The sequence below is a fragment of the Portunus trituberculatus genome, chromosome 43 (genome assembly GCF_017591435.1).
Source record: "Portunus trituberculatus isolate SZX2019 chromosome 43, ASM1759143v1, whole genome shotgun sequence".
Taxonomy (NCBI): Eukaryota; Metazoa; Arthropoda; class Malacostraca; order Decapoda; family Portunidae; genus Portunus; species Portunus trituberculatus.
The window spans coordinates 13,344,411-13,368,387 of record NC_059297.1 but is presented as its reverse complement, the minus strand read 5'-3'; the positions used below and the strand labels follow the sequence as shown (position 1 = coordinate 13,368,387).

General features: G+C 42.7%; 1 protein-coding gene across 3 annotated transcripts in view; it reads right to left on the bottom strand.

Moving 5' to 3' along the window:
- LOC123517902 (forkhead box protein O1-like) overlaps nucleotides 1-23,977 on the bottom strand; it is a 74,126-nt gene that overhangs the window by 11,620 nt on the left and 38,529 nt on the right. For 2 of the 3 annotated variants that reach the window (XM_045278360.1, XM_045278357.1), the window contains exons 3-8: nucleotides 15,707-16,298; nucleotides 2,847-3,043; nucleotides 2,314-2,526; nucleotides 1,583-1,722; nucleotides 1,008-1,279; nucleotides 302-390 (exon numbers count right to left, since the gene is read on the bottom strand). In XM_045278360.1, coding sequence (XP_045134295.1) covers nucleotides 302-390; nucleotides 1,008-1,279; nucleotides 1,583-1,722; nucleotides 2,314-2,526; nucleotides 2,847-3,043; nucleotides 15,707-16,298 — 1,503 coding nt within the window. The remainder of the gene's footprint in view (nucleotides 1-301; nucleotides 391-1,007; nucleotides 1,280-1,582; nucleotides 1,723-2,313; nucleotides 2,527-2,846; nucleotides 3,044-15,706; nucleotides 16,299-23,977) is intronic. The other variant, XM_045278358.1, reaches the window with a different exon arrangement.

Here is a 23,977-nt window from a genome sequence, read left to right as displayed (position 1 = left end):
AGTAACTAGAATGAATATGAACTACTTTTAACCCCTTCAATATTAATATGCATTTTTACCATTTTTGAGTATGATTAGACAATGGCACAAGTCTACTATTTTAATCCCACATAAGTTTCTGAAGCCATATAAAATTGTCAAACAGTAAGCAGAATGAATATGAAAAAGTGGCATAGTATTGAAGGGGTTAAATGAACTTGTGTGGTGGTCTAGCCTGGAAAGCAGCCCAACTTAATATCCAGCAATGAGAAATTCATTACAGTATTAAAGTACAATTATTATTACTAGATGATACAATTACCTCAGTGTGTTTTCTTTTTCTCTTCCTTTTCCGATTTTCTTCATATAAGAGAGATGTGTCCTTACCATCCCTCAGCTGAGAGTAGGATTCTGTAACGGCAGCAGTACACTCTCATTGAATAGGAAACATGGAGTGTCAGACTACCGCAAAAGATCAAAGTAAAGTCTATTAAATGGGTAATATTGTATCATGAACAAACTGTTGCTTCCATTAACAATTTCCCTTGAGTAATATAACACCTATGTACAATATCATAATAAATTTTGTAGTCACATGGTTTTATACTAATCCTATTGTAGCTACATGGTTTATACTAATCCTATTGTAGTTACATGGTTTATACTAATCCTATTCATTACAAGCTTCACTCATGAAGTTAATTTTTCCTTTGAATGCATCAGCCATTGCTTAACAACAACGTCAGTCAATGCTTATCTATCAAAAAAAACCCAAGGTAATTATTACTCAACAATACAAGCATCGCTACTAATAATTATTCACAATGCTATCCTACTTTCCACACTAATTACTCATTCCTTTCTATTCTTAATACCAGCTAAATAAATCACTACTTATAACAAACCACACATCAAGGATGAAATCCCACTACTCTCTATCTGCATCCTCACCAAACACTTGATCACTTAACAAAAAAATGCTCAACTCAAGCTAAATACATGCCACTCTTCGCCACTCCACTACTTACCACTGGCTGGAGTCACAATGCGTGAACCGTGCTTGAGGGCCAACATAGCTGCTGCCGCATCTACATCCTCACTATGAACCCCAGAGCCCACCACCTCTAGCCCTGCTGTCCCAGGCCCTGAGGAGCCGAGGCGACGTGCCAAGTATGGGAACAGTTCAGGATCAGGCACATTGGCTCCAGCTGGCTTGGTGGGACTGGCTGCAGGACTCTCCACAGGTACATTTGCCCGTCCTGTCCCACTCTGTCCACTTGCTCCTTCCCCAACCTGCCTGCTGGGAGATTTGTGTGTCAAATACTTGGCTTCACAAAATTTGGCAATTAAAACAGTTGTATGTACATTTTATGTACTCAATTCACTTCACAAAATTTGGCAATTAAAACAGTTGTATGTACATGTTGTGTAATCAATTTACTAAGTTATTCACTGCCAAATATAGAATAAAGTATTTATCAAAAACTTATTTACAGCTTGTGTGTAGTGCATCTCTGCAACAAGCAGCTTAAACTTGAAGCTTCATCTATTCTTAGGAGGATTTGTAATACCTTACAGCTTCAGGCAGCTGCATGTCACTCACTTGTTGTAGGCAGCCTTGGTGGACACCAGGTAGATGCGGTCCAGGTTGGAGTACGGGTGGAAGGGTGTCTTGCTGAGGGCCTGCAGCAAGTTTGGACGATAGGCGGGGTCAACCATCCACAGCGAGCCCTTGCCAAGGTTCTGAAACACACGGACAACATCAGAAATGTACGAAGGAAAACCATAATACTAATATCATCAATAAGGAAGTATTCTATATCTCATAACCTCTGTGATGAAGAGAATCTCTCGAGTGCAGCACGTAGAGTAGAAAATAGATAGCCTGTGAAACAACACTGCAATGGACTCTAGACTTACATTGCCCATTAATTTGTTAATAAATTTCTTGCATTTATTTTATATTGCCAAAAGATGAAAGATATTTCTCTAAGAGCAACTTTAATGTGATCACTCACTACTGCGACCAGTCTTAATGTTTTCACTCAAAGCTTAATTATTTTTCAGTACTGTCTGCTCATCAACATTATCAGACAAACTTTTTTTACTTTAAAATTCATTATAAGAATTACTATTTTATAATCAATAACCAATTCAAAATTTCCTATAATGTGAAAATAAATGTAAATATGTTTGATCTTGTTTTTGAACCCATCGATAAACGGACTCAAAGCACTGGTTTACCACAAACAATCCTCCCCTCCCTCACCTCCCTCATGCTGCCCTGAGATGGAAGAAAAAAAAAAAAAAAAAAAAAAATGGTGGGTGACTCACGGGTGCTTTCTCCACTTTGCGGAAACACTTGTTGAGAGAAAGGTTATGCCTGACAGAGTTCTTCCATCCTGTGGGAGCATTCCTGAAATAAGGGAAGTGGTCCAAGATCCAAGCATAGATGTCCTTCACAGGCAAGGCCTTGTTGCTGGAGTCCTCAATAGCCATGAAGATGAGGCAGGAGAAGGAATAAGGAGGCTTGGCATTGATATGCACCTGAAACACATTTACAAATTAATAATTTGGCTCAATACTTGAATCTGATGAAGAACATCATAAACTGTTGCTAACTGAATGGAAGGAAAGTTTCTTTGTGTCTTGTAAGCCCATGAATGAAGAGAGCAGCGGTGGTTGTAGTGTGACTGTGATAGGTTGGCTGTTTTTTAAAAAAAGATGAATATAGAATTAAAACCAATAACCAAATCAATCAGATTCAGGTTTATCCCTCTAAATACAAAGTTAAGCACAAGCAATCTCTACTTTACAAAGATATAACACATTAAATATACAAAAAGTGGAGGCTTGTTGGAACTCACCTGAGGGTTGTATGGGATGGGCTGCTGGCGGGAGGGCTGTGTGTGAGGCTGGTCGTTGAGGGTCAGCTCCCCAGGCTCTAGGGCGTCTGAGGACTCGTCCCCATAGTCACTGGTGGGGGACTCTGCCTTCACCACCTCTCCTGGACCTCCCTGCCCTGATGAGCCATGGCTGGTCTTCACAGGGGACAATGCTGTACCTGGGGAGGCAAGGTAAAGAGTTAATACTGGCTGGGGTGACTGTGCCTTAAAGGGAAACAGATGCACAGTTCATTACATGTAACTGCCAGACTTACCAATCAGGGCACATGATACAATGTTGTGAGCCCACAAAGGAACAGTACATCCTTTCATAAACAGGGTGGTCTTGTCTATACATCAATATTTTTTGTTTGAATATGAGTTTGTGAGTAAAAGAGGATATGTACTGTTGCCTTAAAAAAAAAAAAAAAAAAAAAAAAAAAAAAAAACAAAGATACACTTTTGCTGAATCCATACTTTATGATCATCCTATAGTAGTATTAAGAATAGAGCAGAATACAATAAGCAATTCCCTTCACATAATGAAAGATACAGTAACTGCACTCTTATCCTCACAAAACTGACACCTAAAGAAATACTGGAACACACAAAACAAAGATTAATTTATTGCTTCCTTCCCTCCCTCCCTCATTCCATCCAGCCACACAGTTAAACATTCTTCATGACTCTTGACACTTCTAATAATGGAATTCACCTCTCTCTCTCTCTCTCTCTCTCTCTCTCTCTCTCTCTCTCCAGTGATGGTTTACCAAAACTTATGTGCCATCATTACAGAAAACACTTACGAGAACACGACGATCTTGACCTTGAGAAGAGAGAACAAAACACTGTCAAGAATATTTTCAGGATTGCGAATTAATGAAAAATCATCACTACTATTACAAAGCACTATGAGAGCGACGAACTGTATAGCCTTTGAAACTAACCGTGAAGAGAGACGTATAGTACACATTTGAGTGTACAGGAGACGAGAATGCGGTCCCACGCCAGGTTCGTAATCCGAAACGCTTTGTTCTAACACCATCACTGCTTTCCAAAGGTTCCAGTTGCAGATGCTCGCGTTTTTTTTTTTTTTTCATGATTCTTCTGATAAAGTGGCAAAATTTCTAGTTTACTAGGAGGGGACACTGTCTTGAGAATTCGTCTAGATGTCTCTGTGGCCTTGAAGAAATTGTCGTATTGAAAGGGGAAGGCGTTTCAATCTATCGCATGCACGTGACCGCTTGGCTGGGAGGGAGAAAGGGAGGGAGGCAGGTGGGAGACTGGGAGGTGTGCGGCGGTATTGGCAAACTAAACCGTGGCTAATCCATACCTCTCTAATCCATACCCGCAATGACGGATCCAGACCGACGGAAAACATAAATAAATTACGAAGGCAGCGAGAGAAGAGGGAAGGAAGGATCAGGGGGGAGGGGAAAATGTCCTTAACCTTCCCCTATACCTCCCTCGTCTCTCTCTCCCTCTCCTTACCCTCTTTATTTCGACCAATTGTGGTTAAGTATGAAGGGACTGGCCAATTAGGAGTAAAAGGAGGGAGGGGGAGGCAGAGAAGGTAAGGGGCGGAAAGAGAGACGCTGCAAAACAAATGAGACAAGGCAGGGAGTGGAAGAACGGGGGAGAGAGGGAGCTATGGGGGGAAAGGGAGAGGGAAGAGTGGGGTGGAAGATAGGGACGGCTGGGTTACTGAAGGGAAAAATCGGAGAGGGTAAAGAGGATAGGATAAGGAGATGGAGGCAGGGAGGGTGACGGGAAGAGCGGGATTATTAAATAGTTAGGCGGTGGGTGGGTGGGCATTGTTGGTGGAAAAATACCGAGATAGGAAAGGATGGAGGGCAGAAAGCAGACACAGGAAAAGCCTTGAAAAGAAAAAAAAATACAGGATATGGATCTAAAATCAGTGAGGAGTGACGGACGTAGTAGTAGTACTAGTAGTAGTAGTAGTAGTAGTAATAGTGGTGGTGGTGGTGGTGAGAAACTAGCAGTGTGGATGTAAGAATCAACAAATAAAACAACAAAGTGACCAACAAACACAACTAGGAAAGGATAAAACTAGCATTACTAAACACTTGAGCTTCCATCAAGACACGAAAAAAAAAAAAAAAACTTTCAGACCACATTGATTTTGTCAGTTTCTCCCACTGGTAACGCAAAAATTCAGTTAATCACCACCGGAATCACGCAAACACAAGAAAACTAACCTTGAGAACTAGTTACAGTAAGACAGCAAAACCTTTACAGTCATAAGAAGCCACGGCAACTTGACAGACGAAAAGATGAAGCGATAGAAGAAAAACGAACCGACGAGGAAACAAAAGTGAGAGAGAGAGAGAGAGAGAGAGAGAGAGAGAGAGAGAGAGAGAGAGAGAGAGAGAGAGAGAAAGGGGTGAGGGGGGTGGCGTCGCGTGGCGTTGAGAGGGAGGAGAACCTGAGGGAGGGTATGTAATAGCGAAGTACGTACGCCATACTCCGGTGAGGGAATGAATTATTGAGGAGTAGCGGTGGCGAGAAAGAGGGGAGAGAGTGAGGGAGTGGAAAAGGGACTGACTGGTCGCGGAAGGTGAGAGTGGAAGTGAAAGGATAGGAAATTGAAATGTAAGGGTGAGAAAAGATGAATGAATAGAATAAAATAACGAGTGAATGAAGGAAGGAAGGGAAGGAGAGACGGGAGAAAGTAAGGAAGGAAGATAAGAAACGTAGGAGGGAAGCGGGGAAAGTTAGGAGACGTAAAGGACAACATAAAATGGAGGAAGGATGCAAGGACAAAGTAGAAGAAATGGCCGGAAGGAAAGGAGGAGGGAAAAGAAGCTTTGGAGACCAAGTGAGGACAAAAAGGAGAGAGGAGGAGGAAAAACGAAAAGAAAGAGAAGAAACAAAAGAAGAAGAGTAAAGAGACAAAGGGAAGAAAGGACTCGAGGTGAAGATTAAAAGATAAAGCAACAACAAAATGAAGCAAGAAAACGGAATGAAGGAAGGAAATTAGACGATATAACGAGAGGACAATTTCATAGCATTTCGTCCTCGATGTGATGTCATGAATGATAAACAGTGATGAGAGAAATGCATGCAACACATAGAGACGCCAGCACTTCACTCCTTGCTAATCCTAGCCCTATAATTTCTCAGTAGCAACACCTGGTAGCCCCACACAAGGGCTTCAGTTTCCCTTTGATTGGTTTAGCCATCTCAAAAACCAAGCCTTTAGGCTCCACCAGCTTGATCTTTCCCCTTAAACACCCTCTAAATCACCGTACATCACTCACCTCAAGCATGGATGGCGCGTAAAACACAGCAAACTATCATTAGAAACCTTAAAATGTACTTATAACTCGAAAAATATTAACCGAGACAAATACATTTTATAGTGGAAATCGACGATCTGGGACCAAGGACAGAGTATATTTGGGCAGGAGTCGGTGATGACGGCACAGCATAGCGTCCAGGCCCGCTTCTCACTGGGCCTCCATAACACACAAATCAGGCAATTGTGGATATATTTCAACAATGGACATGAAAGATTAGGCCTATACCTCCACTTTGTCACCTGTCTGTCCGGTAATGAGTGAGATATTAGACAAATAATAGCTGAGAGAGAGGCAGCAGGTCGAGATTGGTTTGTTAACGTATTGAATATTCTTACCTAGATGGGGCTTAACCCCATCTAGAAAAAAAAAACCGATGCCTCCAACCATAAATGCAAAAAGATGTTCTTCAATTAAAGCTTGAGGTTGGCTAATGTTGCCATCACCAAAATGGCTTGGGTGGGCTGGTAAGACTCATAATGTACTTTATGGAAAATTGATTCAATAAGACAGTTGGCAGAATACCGAGAACACAGATGAAGAGACTACAAAACTAATCAAAATCATACAGCCTTGGACCAAGAGCAGGGTGAAGAAGACGTTTGAAGGCCTCTACTGAACGAGCTGAGACAACATTTTCAGGTAGAGAATTCCAGATGTCAATGACTCTAACTGAAAAGAAACGAGCCCTAATGTCAGTGTTACACCGTGAAATAAACAGCTTAAGAGAATGACCTCTTATACCCCTAATCAAATTTCTTACAAACAAATGACTGAGATGAGGGCAATAACCATTCAGAATCTTAAACACCAGAATAAGGTAAGCTCTAATCAACCTGCCCTTAATGGAATACAAATTTAGCCGAGCAAGACGTTCACTATAAGACAAATCTTGGCATCCCTAAATTTTCTTGGACCACCGTCTCTGGACATCTTCTAGTTTTTAAGTTTCTGCAGGCGTTAGTTCACTGACATGTCCTGGAGGTTACCAGCGTTAGGTTATGACATGGCAGCACTCTGAAATAATGAATTACACCCATATATTACTTACGTTAGCCAAAGACTGTTTGGCGGCGGCTGTCCGTGTCATCAAAACATGCCAAGCGATCCACCCAGAGAGAGAGAGAGAGAGAGAGAGAGAGAGAGAGAGAGAGAGAGAGAGAGAGAGAGAGAGAGAGAGAGAGAGAGAGAGAGAGAGAGAGAGAGAGAGAGAGAGAGAGAGAGAGAGAGAGAGAGAGAGAGAGATATGAAGTCAATGTGTGTGTGTGTGTGTGTGTGTGTGTGTAACCATATATTTCTACGGACGCCTACGTAGCCATTGCCACACACACACACACACACACACACACACACACACACACACACACACACACACACACACACACACACACACACACACACACCATTTGTTCCCGCCGCTTCGATAAATTATGAACACCATGGATTATTGGACACACACACACACACACACACACACACACACACACACACACACACACACACACACACACACACACACACACACACACACACACACAGCTGTCTATGTCCGTGTCCGTCATAGTTGAGGGACGTGGATGTACACTGGAAGGAGCCTTGAGAGTGAAGGACAAGACGGGAAGAGAGTGGCATGAGAGCGAAGGAGAGAAAAAGGATTGTATTTTGAAACGCTTTGCTCTCTCACTACAACCATTTTCTAGAGTCCAAAGAGATGATTAGCGGGGTTCTCAAGACTGCTTCTCCAGTTAACACTGAAGAAACATCGTCAATCTGCCTCTAGAACAGGAAAAAGTTGAAAAAACTAGTCCAAATATAAATATAACCTCTTGAAATAGTGGAAAGCACAGAATAGTTTGAGAATAGGAGTTTAAGTGTGGCAGGTTGGTGGAGAGGAGGAAGCAGGTGGTCAGGTGCAAAGGAATACATGAGGACGTAAAGTTAGGGATACTTTACTTGATTTTTTAATGCACTAGGGAGGAGACTCGAGGACAAAATCGTAGAAATAAGATAGAAAAGAATATTAAAGTTACAGAGCTAATTTAGGTGTAAAGGACGGCAGATTGTCATTGTATCCTTTGCATTTCCTTCCCTAATGCACAATGGAGGACGAGTTAGACGAATATAAACAAAATAAACATAAATAAGAAATGGGAGCTCATTCGGGTCTGGCAGTTGACAATCTCCTTGCAAAGTGAGGAATGATGGCTATTTCTACTGAATTTTTTGGGTCTTTCAAGCAGCGAGCGAATACTAGGAATGTTATAACCTCCAGCTAAATAAAGGACGAATATTGAAGCACCAAATTCATTAGTTATTATAATAGAAAAATAATTTGAAGTTTCGATAGGAGCAACGGAGTATAAGAAGACATGTTAGGTGGACTATTTAAAACTTCGACAAGAATGACGCGAGAGTATGAGGAGGAAGTAGTTAAAGAGACGGGAAGGGATGGGCCAGGAGGCATTAGTATGTGGGTTAGCAGGACTTGTGAAGGCCGTGGGAGGTGTGACAGGGTTGAGTGAGAATTATGAACACGGGAGAGAACATATTGTGGTGAGAGATGTGAGCTCCTATTCTGAAACGCTTTGGTCTTTCGCTATCACTATTTTCCAAAAGCTCTACTTGAAGAGACGCGTATTTTTTAAGCGTACTTTTGTTTCTAGTGATAGACTTGCAAGATTTCCAGATTATTATGAGGAAAAACTGTCTTGAAAATATGGCTGGTTGTCTCTGTGGCCTTGGAAAACTCGAGGTGAGAGAGCAAGGCATTTCTGAATTTGGGCGTTATTTACAAGAAAAGTATGGAAAGTGGTGGGGTTGTAGGAACATACGAACAAAAACTAGTAGAAATAGAAAAAAAAAAAAAACAATCATAAGATGAATGGCAGAAATAAGCGAAACACAGTAGTATGGAATAAATAAATAAGAAATAAATAAGAAATAAATAAGAAAGCAGGAAGGCAAAACAAAACTAGTGATTAGACAAAGTACAGGAGAATTACAATGAACATTACGTAGACAAAAAAACAGTGAAGGTATAAACACTAGGATAAGGACAGTGACGCATTAAGAAAGTGGCTCGATGGCAGTGACGATCTGTTCAGAAAAACTGTTCAGAAAAAAAAAAAAAAAAAAATCGACGTTACACGAGTTTGAACTTAACACACACTGTCCTTAGCCCCAACTTGTCTTGCTCTTACTAACTTATGCAGCAAAAACTTTACTTCTTTACTCCCTTTACCTGCATAGATTCACGTAATGCCACTTCTTATACCTACCTATAAAACCGTGATACGCATCTAGACAATTTATTCAGCTTTTCACCACACACACACACACACACACACACACAAAGATAGAAAAAAGTTAAAGTTTCGTTTTTCTATCTTTTTTAACGCTTTTACTTCTTTTTTCTTCAGGGAATGACAATACACTACTACAAGAGCCGTTTATTATACTGATGGAAACAAACTTGGCGTGGTGATCTAATTTACGACGAGTTTCAAGGAGCTGCACTCAAGCCCTTGCAAATGTAAATCAAGAACTTCCTACCCAACTCTCACTACTTAGACGCGCTCAGGAGGAGGAGGAAGAGGTGGTGGTGAAACACATCAACCTCAGAGTCTTAACGAATTGACAAAGACAATCACGCACGTTCTCTAATGTTTGTGTGTTCTTCGTACTGTTCTGTTTCAAATTGAAGAAGAAGAAGAAGAAGAAGAAGAAGAAGAAGAAGAAGAAGAAGAAGAAGAAGAAGAAGAAGAAGAAGAAGAAGAAGAAGAAGAAGAAGAAGAAGAAGAAGAAGAAGAAGAAGAAGAAGAAGAAGAAGAAGAAGAAGAAGAAGAAGAAGAAGAAGAAGAAGAAGAAGAAGAAGAAGAAGAAGAAGAAGAAGAAGAAGAAGAAGAAGAAGAAGAAGAAGAAGAAGAAGAAGAAGAAGAAGAAGAAGAAGAAGAAGAAGAAGAAGAAGAAGAAGAAGAAGAAGAAGAAGAAGAAGAAGAAGAAGAAGAAGAAGAAGAAGAAGAAGAAGAAGAAGAAGAAGAAGAAGAAGAAGAAGAAGAAGAAGAAGAAGAAGAAGAAGAAGAAGAAGAAGAAGAAGAAGAAGAAGAAGAAGAAGAAAAAAGGAGAAGCAAGAAACAAGCACGAGCAGTATCAGTAGGAGGAGGAGGAGGAGGAGGAGGAGGAGGAGGAGGAGGAGGAGGAGGAGGAGGAGGAGGAGGAGGAGGAGGAAGAGGAAGAGGAAGAGGAAGAGGAAGAGGAAGAGGAGGAGAAGCGAGAAAAGAGCAGGAGGAGGAGCAGATGCAAAGACGAAAACCACCACCACCACCTACAACAACAAAAAGGAACTACCAACATAACTGACACTAACTCTGATACATTTCCTTATATACACAGACCAAACTGACCCCTGCGATGTCCTGCGTGTTGAAGTATCTGCTCAACAACTTAACTTTTCCCCCCATCATATTGGGCGACGCTTCCCTAACTTGTCAACTGTTACGACGCACAACAGGAATTAAGGAGGGGTGACGAGAGGATGGGAGGAAGGGTTGTCGAGATAGGAATGGAGGGAAGAGAAAGAGGGAGGGAGGGAGGGAGGGAGGGAAAGAGGGAGGGTAGACGAGCGGGAGGCATGGAGAGAAGAGAGGGAAGGAGGGAGGAAAGGAAGACGAGAGGGAAGGAGGGAGGAAAGGAAGATGAGAGGGATGGGAGGGAGGGAGTGAGAGCGGGAAGACGAGAGAGAGGGAAGGAGGGAGATAAGAAAAAAAGGAAGACTGAAGGAAGGAAGGAAGGGAAAAGGGAAAGAAGAGAGGAAGATGAGGGAATGAGGGAAGACGGGATGGTTAGAAGGAAAGAATGGAAGACGAGAGGGAGGGAAGAAGGAAGGAACGAAGGTGGTGTACAGTATTCCACATCCCTTAGTGAATATTACTAAACAAACACACCAACAGACCGCAGGATGGACAAAAAAAAAAAATAAATAAAAAAAAAAAAAAAAAATAAATAAATGAACGATTTTTCTTGAACCAGAACATATAGAAGCAGACTGTTAGGCAAAATAAATAGACTACTAAACAAAGAAACATAACTGCAGTAAAATGAAATGACGAAAACACTACACACATCCAGAACAAGAACAGGAAAAACGAAGAGGAAAAGGAGACAACAGCAACATCACACTTAAAAAAAAAAAAAAGGAACGAGAACAAGAACAGGAAAAAAAAAAAAAATCGACAAATTCCAAAAATACCGGCTAATGTTCGCACGTAAGAGGCAGTTTCCGTGACCAATGTTCATTCCCACTCTCCAAAACAACCCCAAGTTCAAGGAGCGTGTAGGTCAAGCCAAACGCTGGAATGCAAACTGCTACGAAATATTGACCCTAAACTGAGCTGGTGGTGAGAAGAACCTGACAATGTATTCTTTAGCAAAATTCTAAATATCAATGTTTATACCCACACTATTTCAATCAGTTTAATAATTTCTATATCAAATAATCTAACTTAACTTATCTATTAATTTATCAAGTAAGAGGCGAGAAGACCCTGACAATGTTTTCTTCGGCTAAATTCAAAATATCTACGGGGTACATCTTAACACCACGGATTATACCAACACTATTTTCATTTAGTTAAGTAATTTCCATATCAAATCATCTAACTTACTTATCCACTCATTAATTGCAAGAGTAAGTGATGAAAAGACCCTGACCAAGTAATCTATAGCAAAATTCTAAATCACTATGGATATCTTTAACACATACGATTATACTCACAATACAATTTATTTCATGAAGCCCTAATTTGCCCCAGGAAAATCCCCTCCTTTCATATACTTCCCTTTACGACCAACTCAACCTAATCTGAACTAATCATTGGGAAGAAATCAACTATACAAGCTCAGAATACACGAATCAATTCACTTTACTGTCAATTTTCTTCTCTCTGCAACGTGGTGGTCTAAAAATTACGCCTCACTCACTGGAAAATCCTGCGAGAGAGAGAGAGAGAGAGAGAGAGAGAGAGAGAGAGAGAGAGAGAGAGAGAGAGAGAGAGAGAGAGAGAGAGAGAGAGAGAGAGAGAGAGAGAGAGAGAGAGAGAGGAGGGGAAGGGAGTGACACTGGTTTACTACACGTGTTACGAGTTAGTGATTAGTGCTGCCTCACAACGACACACTCACGATAACCTCTTTAATCACACCTTCCCTTGTCCTCCCTAACTACTTTCCTCCTATTCCCTGTGGACCCTTCCTATCCTCCTATCCTCCTCCTCTTTTTCTTACCATCCTCTCGTCTTACCTTTTATAATACTCTCTCTCTCTCTCTCTCTCTCTATTTCTTTCTCTTCCATCTCCTCTTCACTTTTCTCTTGCTATGTTTTTGATATCATTGTTTCCCTTCTTCCTTCCTTGTCTTTCTCTTCTTTCTCTCTTCCTCATTTCCTTCTCGTTCTACCTCTTCTAGTTTTTTTTTTTCCTCTCTTCTTCCTCTCTCACCTTACTCAGTCTTTCTTCCTCCTTTCTCTTTCTCGCTCTCGTTTCCCTCTCGTCCTACATCTGACTCTCTTTCTCTTCTTCCTCCCATTATCCTCTCGTCCTATTTCAGATCTTCTCCTCCTCCTCCTCCTCCTCCTCTGCACTTCTGTTTTAATTCTTCCTCCTCCTCACTGTTCTCTCTACCTTTCCTGTTTTTATCTCTCCTTTTCCATTTCCCTATTCTCTCACTTTATTATCTTCCTTTCTTTTCCCTTAGCCTCTCTCTCTCTCTCTCTCTCTCTCTCGTCAGTCTTCCCGCCTGCCATCACCACCGCAGCACACTAAATCATTACAGCGGGACAAAGGGAACACCACCTTATTACGACAATCACTCACACTCTCACACACTCACTCATTCTTACACACAACCCCCGGAAAAGCTTCACATCCAGCCTATCCATCCACTCACGCTTCTTTCACGCTTCACTACCACACTTGTCTATTTTCATCACTTTTTTATTGATTAATTTAAGTTCCGTTCACTTCTAGATTCACTCACAGATACGGTTATGTAAGTTACTCATTATGCTTGTCAGTTACGTCACTTCTGTACTCACTAAATCGACAGTACTTTCCGTTTTACACTTAGACTAGCTCGCTCACTCACTCACTCACTCACTCACTCACTCACCCATTCAGTTTGCTCACATTGTACTCGTTCACATCAATTACTCGTCTAGATATTTGATTCATTAACTCATATCTATCCATAGTTTTCGTCACATTCTTAATTTGAGACATATGTGTTGTTCATTCTTGCGTACTCCACTCAAACAATCATTCGCTTATTTTGCTCTCTCTCTCTCTCTCTCTCTCTCTCTCTCATCAATCACATTTTAACATTCCACACTTTTCTAGGATTACTGTCTTTCCTTGTAATATTCTCTCTCTCTCTCTCTCTCTCTCTCTCTCTCTCTCTCTCCCAAAATAATAAGGCAGGAGGGAAAATCACCCATAATTCATGATATACAATAATAACATCCATACGAGACAGAAAAAAATAACGACAGGAGGAGGAGGAGGAGGAGGAGGAGGAGGAGGAGGAGGAGGAGGAGGAGGAGGAGGAGGAGGAGGAGGAGAACACTCTCTTCTCTCACCCCTCCTGTACACGTGCCTCCTCTCTCTTTCCCCCCACCTCTCTCCCTGACCATTCACGTCCCCAATCTCCCCTCCCTTCTTACCTCCCCACACCTCCACTTCCTCCCGCCCCCACGCCATCATTAGCCCCTCCGCTTAATCACCGCACACACGACTAATTGCCAAATGATCCGGTCGAGTGGCGGTGATTACAGGTGGTAAGGTGAACTACGCGACCGTACCTTAGTGGGCAAACAATTTAGACCCTTGATCCCTCTTACGTCCCCCTTTTTAACTCTTAATTCTTACCCCCGACACTTCTCCCGCCCCTGCCTCTCTCTTTTTTTTCTCTCTCTCTGGATGCACTCAACCAGCAAGCATTGTCCGGGCTATTATTAGTGTCTTTACTGTGTTTTTGTGTATATTCTAGTCAGTTCCTTAGTGTTCTGAAGCTCGTGTCTGGTGTTTTAGTGGTTTCATTCACATCTCAAGCATAATCAGCAGTGATAACAATGGTAAGGAACATCAGAGGCTTTCGTTAGTTACAATGATTCGATAATAAGAGTTTGTCGTCTGTGAGAAAACTACTAATGAGAAGTCGACTAGTCATCTACATGGATACAGTATATAGTTTGTAATGATGCCATGGTTTTTAAATACCTTCCCTGGTTCATAAATGTGTTCGTAGATGAAGTGAGGACCACGAGTAGCACACAACTTACATACTGATGGCTTGTCTGCAGTAACGTCTCGAAGTGAATGGTCGTCGATAGCAAGGAAAACTTTCTGAATGATCTACAATTACATATACGTGCATAAACAAGTCCAGTATCGAATATTGTCTTATCCTGGAACAACCTCTACTTTCCTTTCCTCGTATCCATAACAGAGACAGCGTTCCCCTTTACCTCCATTAAACACATTACTGTGGAGCATATACAACAATACGAGAGAGATCCCTGATATCAATACTATAAAATTAACTAACCATTACCATTTAAAGAATTAATAGGAGAAATGAGTTATATAAATGTTGCCCAAATGACAGAAAATGACAGTAAAACCTAAACTAAAAAAACCAAGCGAGACCATGAGCCGATATAAAAGCATATCCCACCAGTACTATTGAAGTGAAGTAGCAGCCCCTTATCTGTTGCCGCCGTGACGAGCACTGCTACTGGCACGTGGCGGCGTGGACCTTATTCGAGCGATTGGTTCAAACAGTCACCCAGTACTATTGCTTAACACAAGCTGGCAGTGAGCTCGGGAACACATGAACACGGGAACTTCGTAACGTAACAAGTCCTTTTTAATGTAAGAGGCGAAAACTGGCCAAGGGGAATATAAAATCAATAAAAAAGCCCCACTTAGTTGCCAGTCCCCTTGCATGTCCGAGAGATTTGGCCGAAATGAAAGGATAAATGTCTCGATACCTCCCTCTTAAATGAAGTTAAGTCACAGGAAACTGGAAATACAAAAGCAAGCAAGAAATTCCAGAGTTGTGTCTCGCAATAAGGGGATCAAGTGCGTAGTGGTCCTCACTGATGTGTTGCTTGCATCAGTAAACACTACCACTGTACGAGTGTTCTTGGGCGAGTTTAAAAAAAGATATTAGAAACAGCAACTTAAAAACAACAAGACCTATAACTATCTTCGTCTATTAGAAGGCTAAGTTAAAAAAAAAAAATAATAACAATCTATTCATGACGAAATTGTGGTCATGTTGCCTTATGATTAACTTACATTAATCTCTCTCTCTCTCTCTCTCTCTCTCTCTCTCTCTCTCTCTCTCTCTCTCTCTCATCAATCACATTTCTAACATTCCAAAGTGTGTAAGAGTTATTTCATTCCCCTGTAACATTCTCTCTCTCTCTCTCTCTCTCTCTCTCTCTCTCTCTCCTCTCTCTCTCTCACCTCGCAGAAGGTTGGAGTCCTGCAGCCAAGAGAGGGAGGTGAGCTCGTCGTCAGTGCGTGGGCCGCTGGCGGACGAGGGCGGGGAGAGGGATGGGGGCGGGGTGGACGAGGGAGAGGAAGACAACGATGGGTGACGATGGTGGTGGTGGTGGTGGTGATGGTGGTGGAGGCTGAGGTGGCTGACGTGGTTGTTGGTGCTGCTGGTGGTGGTAGTAGTGGTGGTGGTGGTCTGCTTGTTGTTGCTGCTGGTTGTGTTGGTGGTGCTGTGGTGGTGGTGGTAGTGATCGGTCGGCAGGCAGGTACTGGTGGTGGTAGTCGTGGTGATCGTGGTAGTGGTGGCGGCTGTGGTGGCGGCGGCGTCCTCCACCACTTTGATACTCCTGTTTGAGTTTTCACTTTTGATGCTTTTGTTGTTGCTGATGCTGCTGCTGCTACCACTACTACTAGTACTACTTCTACTACTACTATAACAACTATTACTGGTACTAGTGCTGCTGCTGGAGGTACTAGTAATAACACTACTACTTCTACCACTACTGCTGCTGTTACTGCTGTTGCTTCTGCTGCTGATGTTACTACTGCCACTGTCCTCCTGTTGAAAAGACAAGAAAAAGGTATATGAGAACCATGGAAAGCCGTGTGTGTGTGTGTGTGTGTGTGTGTGTGTGTGTGTGTGTGTGTGTGTGTGTGTGTGTGTGTGTGTGTGTGTGTGTGTGTCTACGGTACACACAACCAGTAAATCATTATTAAGTGGAAGCGCATAAGATAAGTAGAGGAGATAAACTGGGAGGAGCAAGGCAAGTGAGAAAGGATTGAGAATAAACTATAGGAAGGCGAGAAAGTGACAAGCGGCGAGGATAACCTGGCGAGGAAGGCAAGTGATAAGTGGCGGGCATAAACTGGAGAGGGAGGGATGGAGGAAGGGAGGATGGTGGTGGTGACAAACAGGTGTGGGCAAAGCGAGGAGGAAAGCCAAGTGAAAAGAAATGGGGATAGATAAAGTTTGGAAGGTAAGCGTGCAGTGAAGGTGTAAGCGGACATGGTAAAGTATTATGTTTAAGGACCATACTCAGAAACACTTAAGCGCCGGACCTCAACTACATTCAAAGGGCTGTAGTTGAAGTGACACGGGTAGTTAAGAGTGTTTTTAAAGTTCTAGTGTCAGATTAACAAGATCTTCACGTTATTAACAGGAGAAACACTCTTTGAACCCGGCTAATCATGTCTGTAGCCTTTGAAAATAGTCGTGATGAGAGAGCAAAGCGTTTCAGAGTGCGGGCTTGAGTGAAGAGGGGAGTGAAGAGGATGACGAAGGGTAGTGACTCAGCATTGACCTAAGAGGAAGTAGGAGTGATGGGCTATGTTCCCCACCACCCTAGGATCTCATTATCTCCATCTATCTGCCTTTCTCTGTCCAGCATTTTACCTCCTCCTTGCCTCGTATTCATACATAAGTGTCGCTCCATTCAACAGATCCCGAAGAATGATCGCCACGGCTCCTCAAACTACCGCGCCGTCACTCCCCCTCTGTGCCTTTTGTTCCGCCTCATACCAGCAATACGAAGCCTTCCAAGACCCGCTTTTTAACCTAATTGTAATCGTCCAAACAGCACACCACTGCCCAGTCATTCCTCTGACTTGCACGCCTCACATTCTGGGTTTCTACTGCGATATTGATACTTTTTTGCGGTCAGTGGAAATAAAAACGCTGTATTTGCCTTTTCGTCTCGTATTTTCGCGGGAGAGATAGAAATTTAGGTTAAAACAACAACATTTTAGATCAAGAACATGTGTGAGCTAAGTTGATCACTGGAGAGGACACACAGGTGAAAGATGGTGCGATAAGGCAAAGGGAAAAATGTCAGTCAGTCACCTTGCTCTTCAAATACCAACATACACAGAGCAGTTCGGTTTTTTGTTAATTTTCACCCCATTTATCGATTTTACACACGTATATTGTTTTTGCCGTAACGCATACCAACATACTTTTGCCATTCCTCTCAAACCACGATGCTTCTTTCACGTCATTCCACTCGAGGCCTCACGTACTGCATTGTGTGAGCACATGCCAGACTATTCACGCAGCGGTTCTGGAGCATCAACACAGCACCGCAGAGGAAACACGCCATAAATCCGTACATAAAAAACTGATGTGATAACGTGTAACTTGGCAAATGCTCTCCTTATTGACCTTAAATTTTCGTTCCTGCTTCATCTGTTCTATTTTAATCTGCTTTTCCCCGAGTGTGTGTGTGTGTGTGTGTGTGTGTGTGTGTGTGTGTGTGTGTGTGTGTGTGTGTGTGTGTGTGTGTGTGTGTGTGTGTGTGTGTGTGTGTGTGTGTGATTCCTTACTGTATAACCTTGTATATACAACACCTATCCAATGCAACGCTTACCCTCTTCAGTACCACGACGCGTTTTCATATTCATTCTGCTTACTATTTGGCGATTTTATACAGCTTCAGAAACTTCTTTGGGGATTAAAATAGAGAAGACTCTGGCCATTAAACTTCTAACCTCCATAGATCCTTCCTAATGCAAAATAAAATCGTCTGATCACACAAAAAGTCATGGTAAAAATGCGTCCCAGTACTAAAGCGCTTAACCCTAAATAACACGCACGTAGCGAGTGACTTGGTGACTCACCGCGATGACCTTTGAGTTTCTTTTTTTTTCCTTTCTCTTCCACGGGTCTCAGTTATTGGATCTCGCGGGGTTTCGGTATTACAGCGCACTACTGAATCTCCGGAAAAACATGGTGGTATCTTAGTCCAGTGCGTTTCCTGTTTAGACAAAAGAAATTATTGTGAAGTTTTGAAGCCTTTAGGAAAGTATTTTGACATCTGTTTATGTGCATTTCGTCTTGAGAAACTAATACCACGGCGATTCGAAACCTTAAAAAAAATACTTTGCTTCTGCTTTGGTAATGAACCTTTACTTAACCTTTAACGGGCAAAGTAAACTGAAAGGAAAAGAGAGTAAGTGTTTTTCTTCTTCCTCCCCTCATTTGAAGGTTAGAGAAGTACTATAAGCGACTGTATGAAAAGTTGGTGTAAAATTTATCAGTGATGGTGGAAAAAATTTGTTTAACCTCTTCAATACCATGACGTATTTCATTATTCCTTCTGCTTACTATCTGGTGGTTCTATACAGCTTTAGAAACTCATGTGTGGGATTAAAATAGTGAAGACTCTGGCCATCAATCTGCTGACCTCATTGACGCTTCGTAATGTAAACAAAATGGTCAAATCATACACAAGTCTCAAGGTAAAAATGCGTTCTGGTATTGAAGGAGTTAAGATTGAAACGCTTGAGGAAGGGAATGATGAAGCGCTACTTTAGATCTCAGACTCAGTGATGCAGAGAAAAAAGAATGCATAGCACCAAAAGGGAATATAAAGCGTTGTTTTACATGAAAGACCCACTAGAATGTACTTTTACCACACTGTTCAATAGACACTGAAGATATTTGAATGCCGGAGCGGTGAAACATTCTTCTAAAGCACCGGAAATCACTGAATCACCGCGCCTTGTCACTGAGATGCTGCGTCACTCAACCTTCCGCCCCTGCCATGTACACTGGCTTCCACACCTTTACTCCACACCACACACCACATTGTTAAATCCTTCAGTACCATGGCACGTTTTCATATCTCTGCTTACCATTTGGCGATTTTATGCAACTTCATAAACTCATGTGGTGATTACAATGGTGAGAATTCTGTCCATTAATCTTTTAACTTCCATAGACCCTTCCTAATGTAGATAAAATCGTTGAACCATATCAAAATTCATGGTAAAAATAAGTGCTATAGTACTGGAAGTCTTAAGCGCTGCACTATGCTCACTGCTCCCCCGTCCACCTCCCCAATGCACCACACTCACACACTCACACTTAGGTTATTGCTTTCCTCCCCTGACTGGCTGGCTGGCTGTCTGTTTGCAACGTTACACACTTACTTGGGTTTCATGAATAATTGCTTTTCGTATCTATTTGTCCTCTCATTTCTCTTTCTCCTTCCTTCTCCCTATTTTTTTATGCCTTATCAAGCAGTATTTTTCTTTCTGTCTGTTCCAGTGTCATCTGCGTGGGCCGAAGTTCTGGTATAACACAGCTTGTAATAAAGTAACACCTCAGCTACTACTTATTCTTTCATCATGTATTATCAGCTTCTACTAGTGTCGCACCGCATCTCATTGTAACCCAAGGAACACCAAGAGCAAGCAGAGCAGGAAGGCAGGCAAGAGAACACGTGGCAACAAGAATGGATGAAGGATGAAAGATGGAAAGCCTGGAAAATTGGGGACGTAGTAAAGTCGTGCAGCGTAGATCGAAACACGACATCGCAATAATAAATAGAGGTGTTGAGATGGGACGCGTAGGAAACTTAGAAAATCAGGAACGTAGAAAGGTCGTGCAACATAGGTAGAAATATAGCATCGTAATAACCAAAATAATAAACAGAGGAGTGCCGAGATGGGAACGCGGGCAATTCCACGAGGAAAATAAATCAAAACATAACTAACAAGGACATAATGAGCACCTGGGGAGGCATAATGAGGATAATCAAATCAAAATAAATGTGTATGCGAATAATTACGAAGAGAGAGAGAAAAAAATGAGTGGTGAGGCAGCAACAGGTAGTGAGGCAGTGAGGGAGGAGCCGTGGTAGCCAAGGCAACGAATTCTGGGAGGCGAGGCACGGGAGACGGGAAGGCTTGGCAACAAGAACTCCTCGTCTCTATGTATCACACTAAAGGGAGAGGGAGGGAGAGAGGGTGAAAAGTACGCATTTCCAGCAGGCTCTGTATATATAGAGAGTAATATCTACGGCAGTGCCTCGCTAGGTGAGGTGAATAATAAGTACAAAGGGCGCGTCACAACAGTTAGTATTACGATATGTATCAGGCGATCTTGTACACGTGTCGACGTGTACCAAAGACGTCTCCGCGCACGCCACACCCATCCACACACACACACATTCACCCACGCAGACGCCCACCACGCACCACTCACTCACAATGGTACTCGGGTTTTTGTCTTCCCAGCCTGACTGACTGACTGTGTGTGTGTGTGTGTGTGTGTTTCACTGTTTGATCTGCTGCAGTCTCTGACGAGACAGCCAGACGTTACCCTACGGAACGAGCTCAGAGCTCATTATTTCCGATCTTCGGATAGGCCTGAGACCAGGCACACAACACACACCGGGACAACAAGGTCACAACTCCTCGATTTACATCCCGTACCTACTCACTGCTTGGTGAACAGGGGCTACACGTGAAAGGAGACACACCCAAATATCTCCACCCGGCCGGGGAATCGAACCCCGGTCCTCTGGCTTGTGAAACCAGCGCTCTAACCACTGAGCTACCGGGTGTGTGTGTGTGTGTGTGTGTGTGTGTGTGTGTGTGTGTGTGTGTGTGTGTGTGTGTTTCACTGTTTGATCTGCTGCAGTCTCTGACGAGACAGTCAGACGTTACCCTACGGAGCGAGCTCAGAGCTCATTATTTCCGATCATTGGATAGGCCTGAGACCAGGCACACACCACACACCGGGACAACAAGGTCACAACTCCTCGATTTACATCCCGTACCTACTCACTGTTAGGTGAACAGGGGCTACACGTGAAAGGAGATACACCCAAATATCTCCACCCGGCCGGGGAATCGAACACCGGTCCTCTGGCTTGTGAAGCCAGTGTGTAATTCACTGTTTGATCTGCTGCAGTCTCTGACGAGACAGCCAGACGTTACTCTACGGAGCGAGCTCAGAGCTCATTATTTCCGATCTTGGGATAGGCCTGAGACCAGGCACACACCACACACCGGGACAACAAGGTCACAACTCCTCGATTTACATCCCGTACCTACTCACTGCTAGGTGAACAGGGGCTACACGTGAAAGGAGACACACCCAAATATTTCCACCCGGCCGGGGAATCGAACCCCGGTCCTCTGGCTTGTGAAGCCAGCGCTCTAACCACTGAGCTACCGGGCCGTGTGTGTGTGTGTGTGTGTGTGTGTGTGTGTGTGTGTGTGTGTGTGTGTGTGTGTGTGTGTGTGTGTGTGTGTGTGTGTGGATAATACAAAGAATCGATGACTGATGGAGGATCGACTAGGACGTGGCTTGGTGGACCACGACACACACACACACACACACACACACACACACACACACACACACACACACACACACACACACACACACACACACACACACACACACACACACACACAGGTACGCGTTCATGTGTAAGAGAGGAAGGAGATAACAGTAGAAAGACACATTGGGACACTGAATTACATAGAAAACAAGAGGAAGTAAACGTGAAAGGAGATTAAGAAGAACCAGACTACCTTCTCAACATACACACCGCCCTACAGTTCCGTGATACAGACCTAGACACACCTAATCATGATCTATGGGCGGAGGAAGGAACAGCCTAATAAGCTCTATACAAGCCCCTACAAGCTCCCTTCCTTAATAGTCTTGCGTGACCAGGCAGGAATAAGGTCAAGGAAAGGCATATAGATGAAGCCTTGGTGACAGCAAAAGTTATCAGGTGCGTGAAGGTCACTTGTTGATGGCTGGAATAAGGGTTGGGTGGGTGTCCGGGGTGTTCTAAAGGATGGGTGTCCGGGGTGTTCTAAGGGATGGGTGTGCGGGGCTAACAGGGAAGGGACAGTTGAGTGTGAGACAGGATCAAAAGAATGAAGGTAGAGGTTTCGAAAGGAGAAAAGGAATGGCAGGACAAAATAAATAAAATAAAGAAAATAGCATGATAAAAATATAATTCATGAAAGAATGAGTTCATGTTAGATGAAATTAAATTCAATACCATGACGCGTTTCCATATTCATTCTGCTTACTCTTTGGTGATTTTATACGGCTTCAGATTCTTATGTAGGGGATTAAAATAGTGAAGACTGTGGCCATTAATTTTCTGACGTCCACAGACTCTTCCAAATGTAAATAGAATGGTCTAATCTTACACAAATATCAAGGTAAAAATGTGTCTCAATACTGAGGGGGTTAAAAGTAGATCAATGGAACGTACTCAGTAATCAGGTTGTTAGCGCTGAATCAAGAAATATTTATAAGAATATTGAACAAATTTATGGATGAGAAAGCCAGTATTAGGATCTAGTGGCTTCTTACAAATTCCATTATGTTACTCAGTCACGCGGGAAAGCCAGGCGACGAGTGAGAAGAGTCTGGTTCTAAGGCAGCTACAAGATCAATGGTGGTGGAGAGTAAGAAGTATGGAATGGTCGGTCAGTCAGTAGACAGTCAATGACGTGTCTAGTGTTGACGGGTGGCCACAGCAACGGGGCTCTTATAGATTCCACGGACACTCCACTGATGGACACTGGCGAAGGAACGACACACGGCATACGACAAAACATGACACAACACTTAAAACGCCAGCGCACCGTTCCCTCGAGGTATAAAGGGAAGCAGCCACAAAGCGGCGATAAATCGTGTTGGCGGCGAGAGCAATAAATAGTCGATTAGTGCGCCGTTACTCCTGGGAAAAACAAGCCGTACAGAAAACATTCCCTGCGTTTGAATGAAAGGCTTCGCAGGAGTAGTTAGGCTACAAATGCGGGGCGTCAGGCGTTTATGGAATATAAATAAACCTCAAGTTGACACGAAAGTTTAAAGGGACCACTGGCTACTACACTGCTTCGACGAAAACAAACAAATGATACTGATTAAATACAATGCACAGTATGCCTCGTTTACTGCCAATGTTCCAACACAGCTTCTTGGTATTCAGGTCTGTTGTCGCGTGTGGCTAATGTAAAGAGACCCACAAGACGAGAAACTTTGCATAACTTAGGAGAATTGTAACACAGTAATTCGCATCGTCAGTTTATTCACGATCATATTCCTTGTTTCAGCAGCTCCTGTTAACTAGGTCGCCACAGCAGGTAAACATTCTATAACAGGTTCGACTTTTTGCGTTTTCCTAAGGCTCGTACTCTCAAACACTTCTGTGCTTCACCTCCACTATTTCAAAAGGCTTCAATTAAATTTACACTAGTTTTTAAGGTGTTTTTTACGGTTCTAGAGGTAGATTGACAAAGTTTCTACACTATTAAGTGGAGAAACACTCATGAAAATCCCGTTAATCATCTTCGTGGCCTTTGAAAATAGTAGTGGTGAGAGAACAAAGCGTTTCTGGATATGGACCTCAGTCACACATATTAGAAGAATGTCTGCTTTCACTGCATCCAAAAACTCTCTTCGTTTTCAATGTTTCTCCT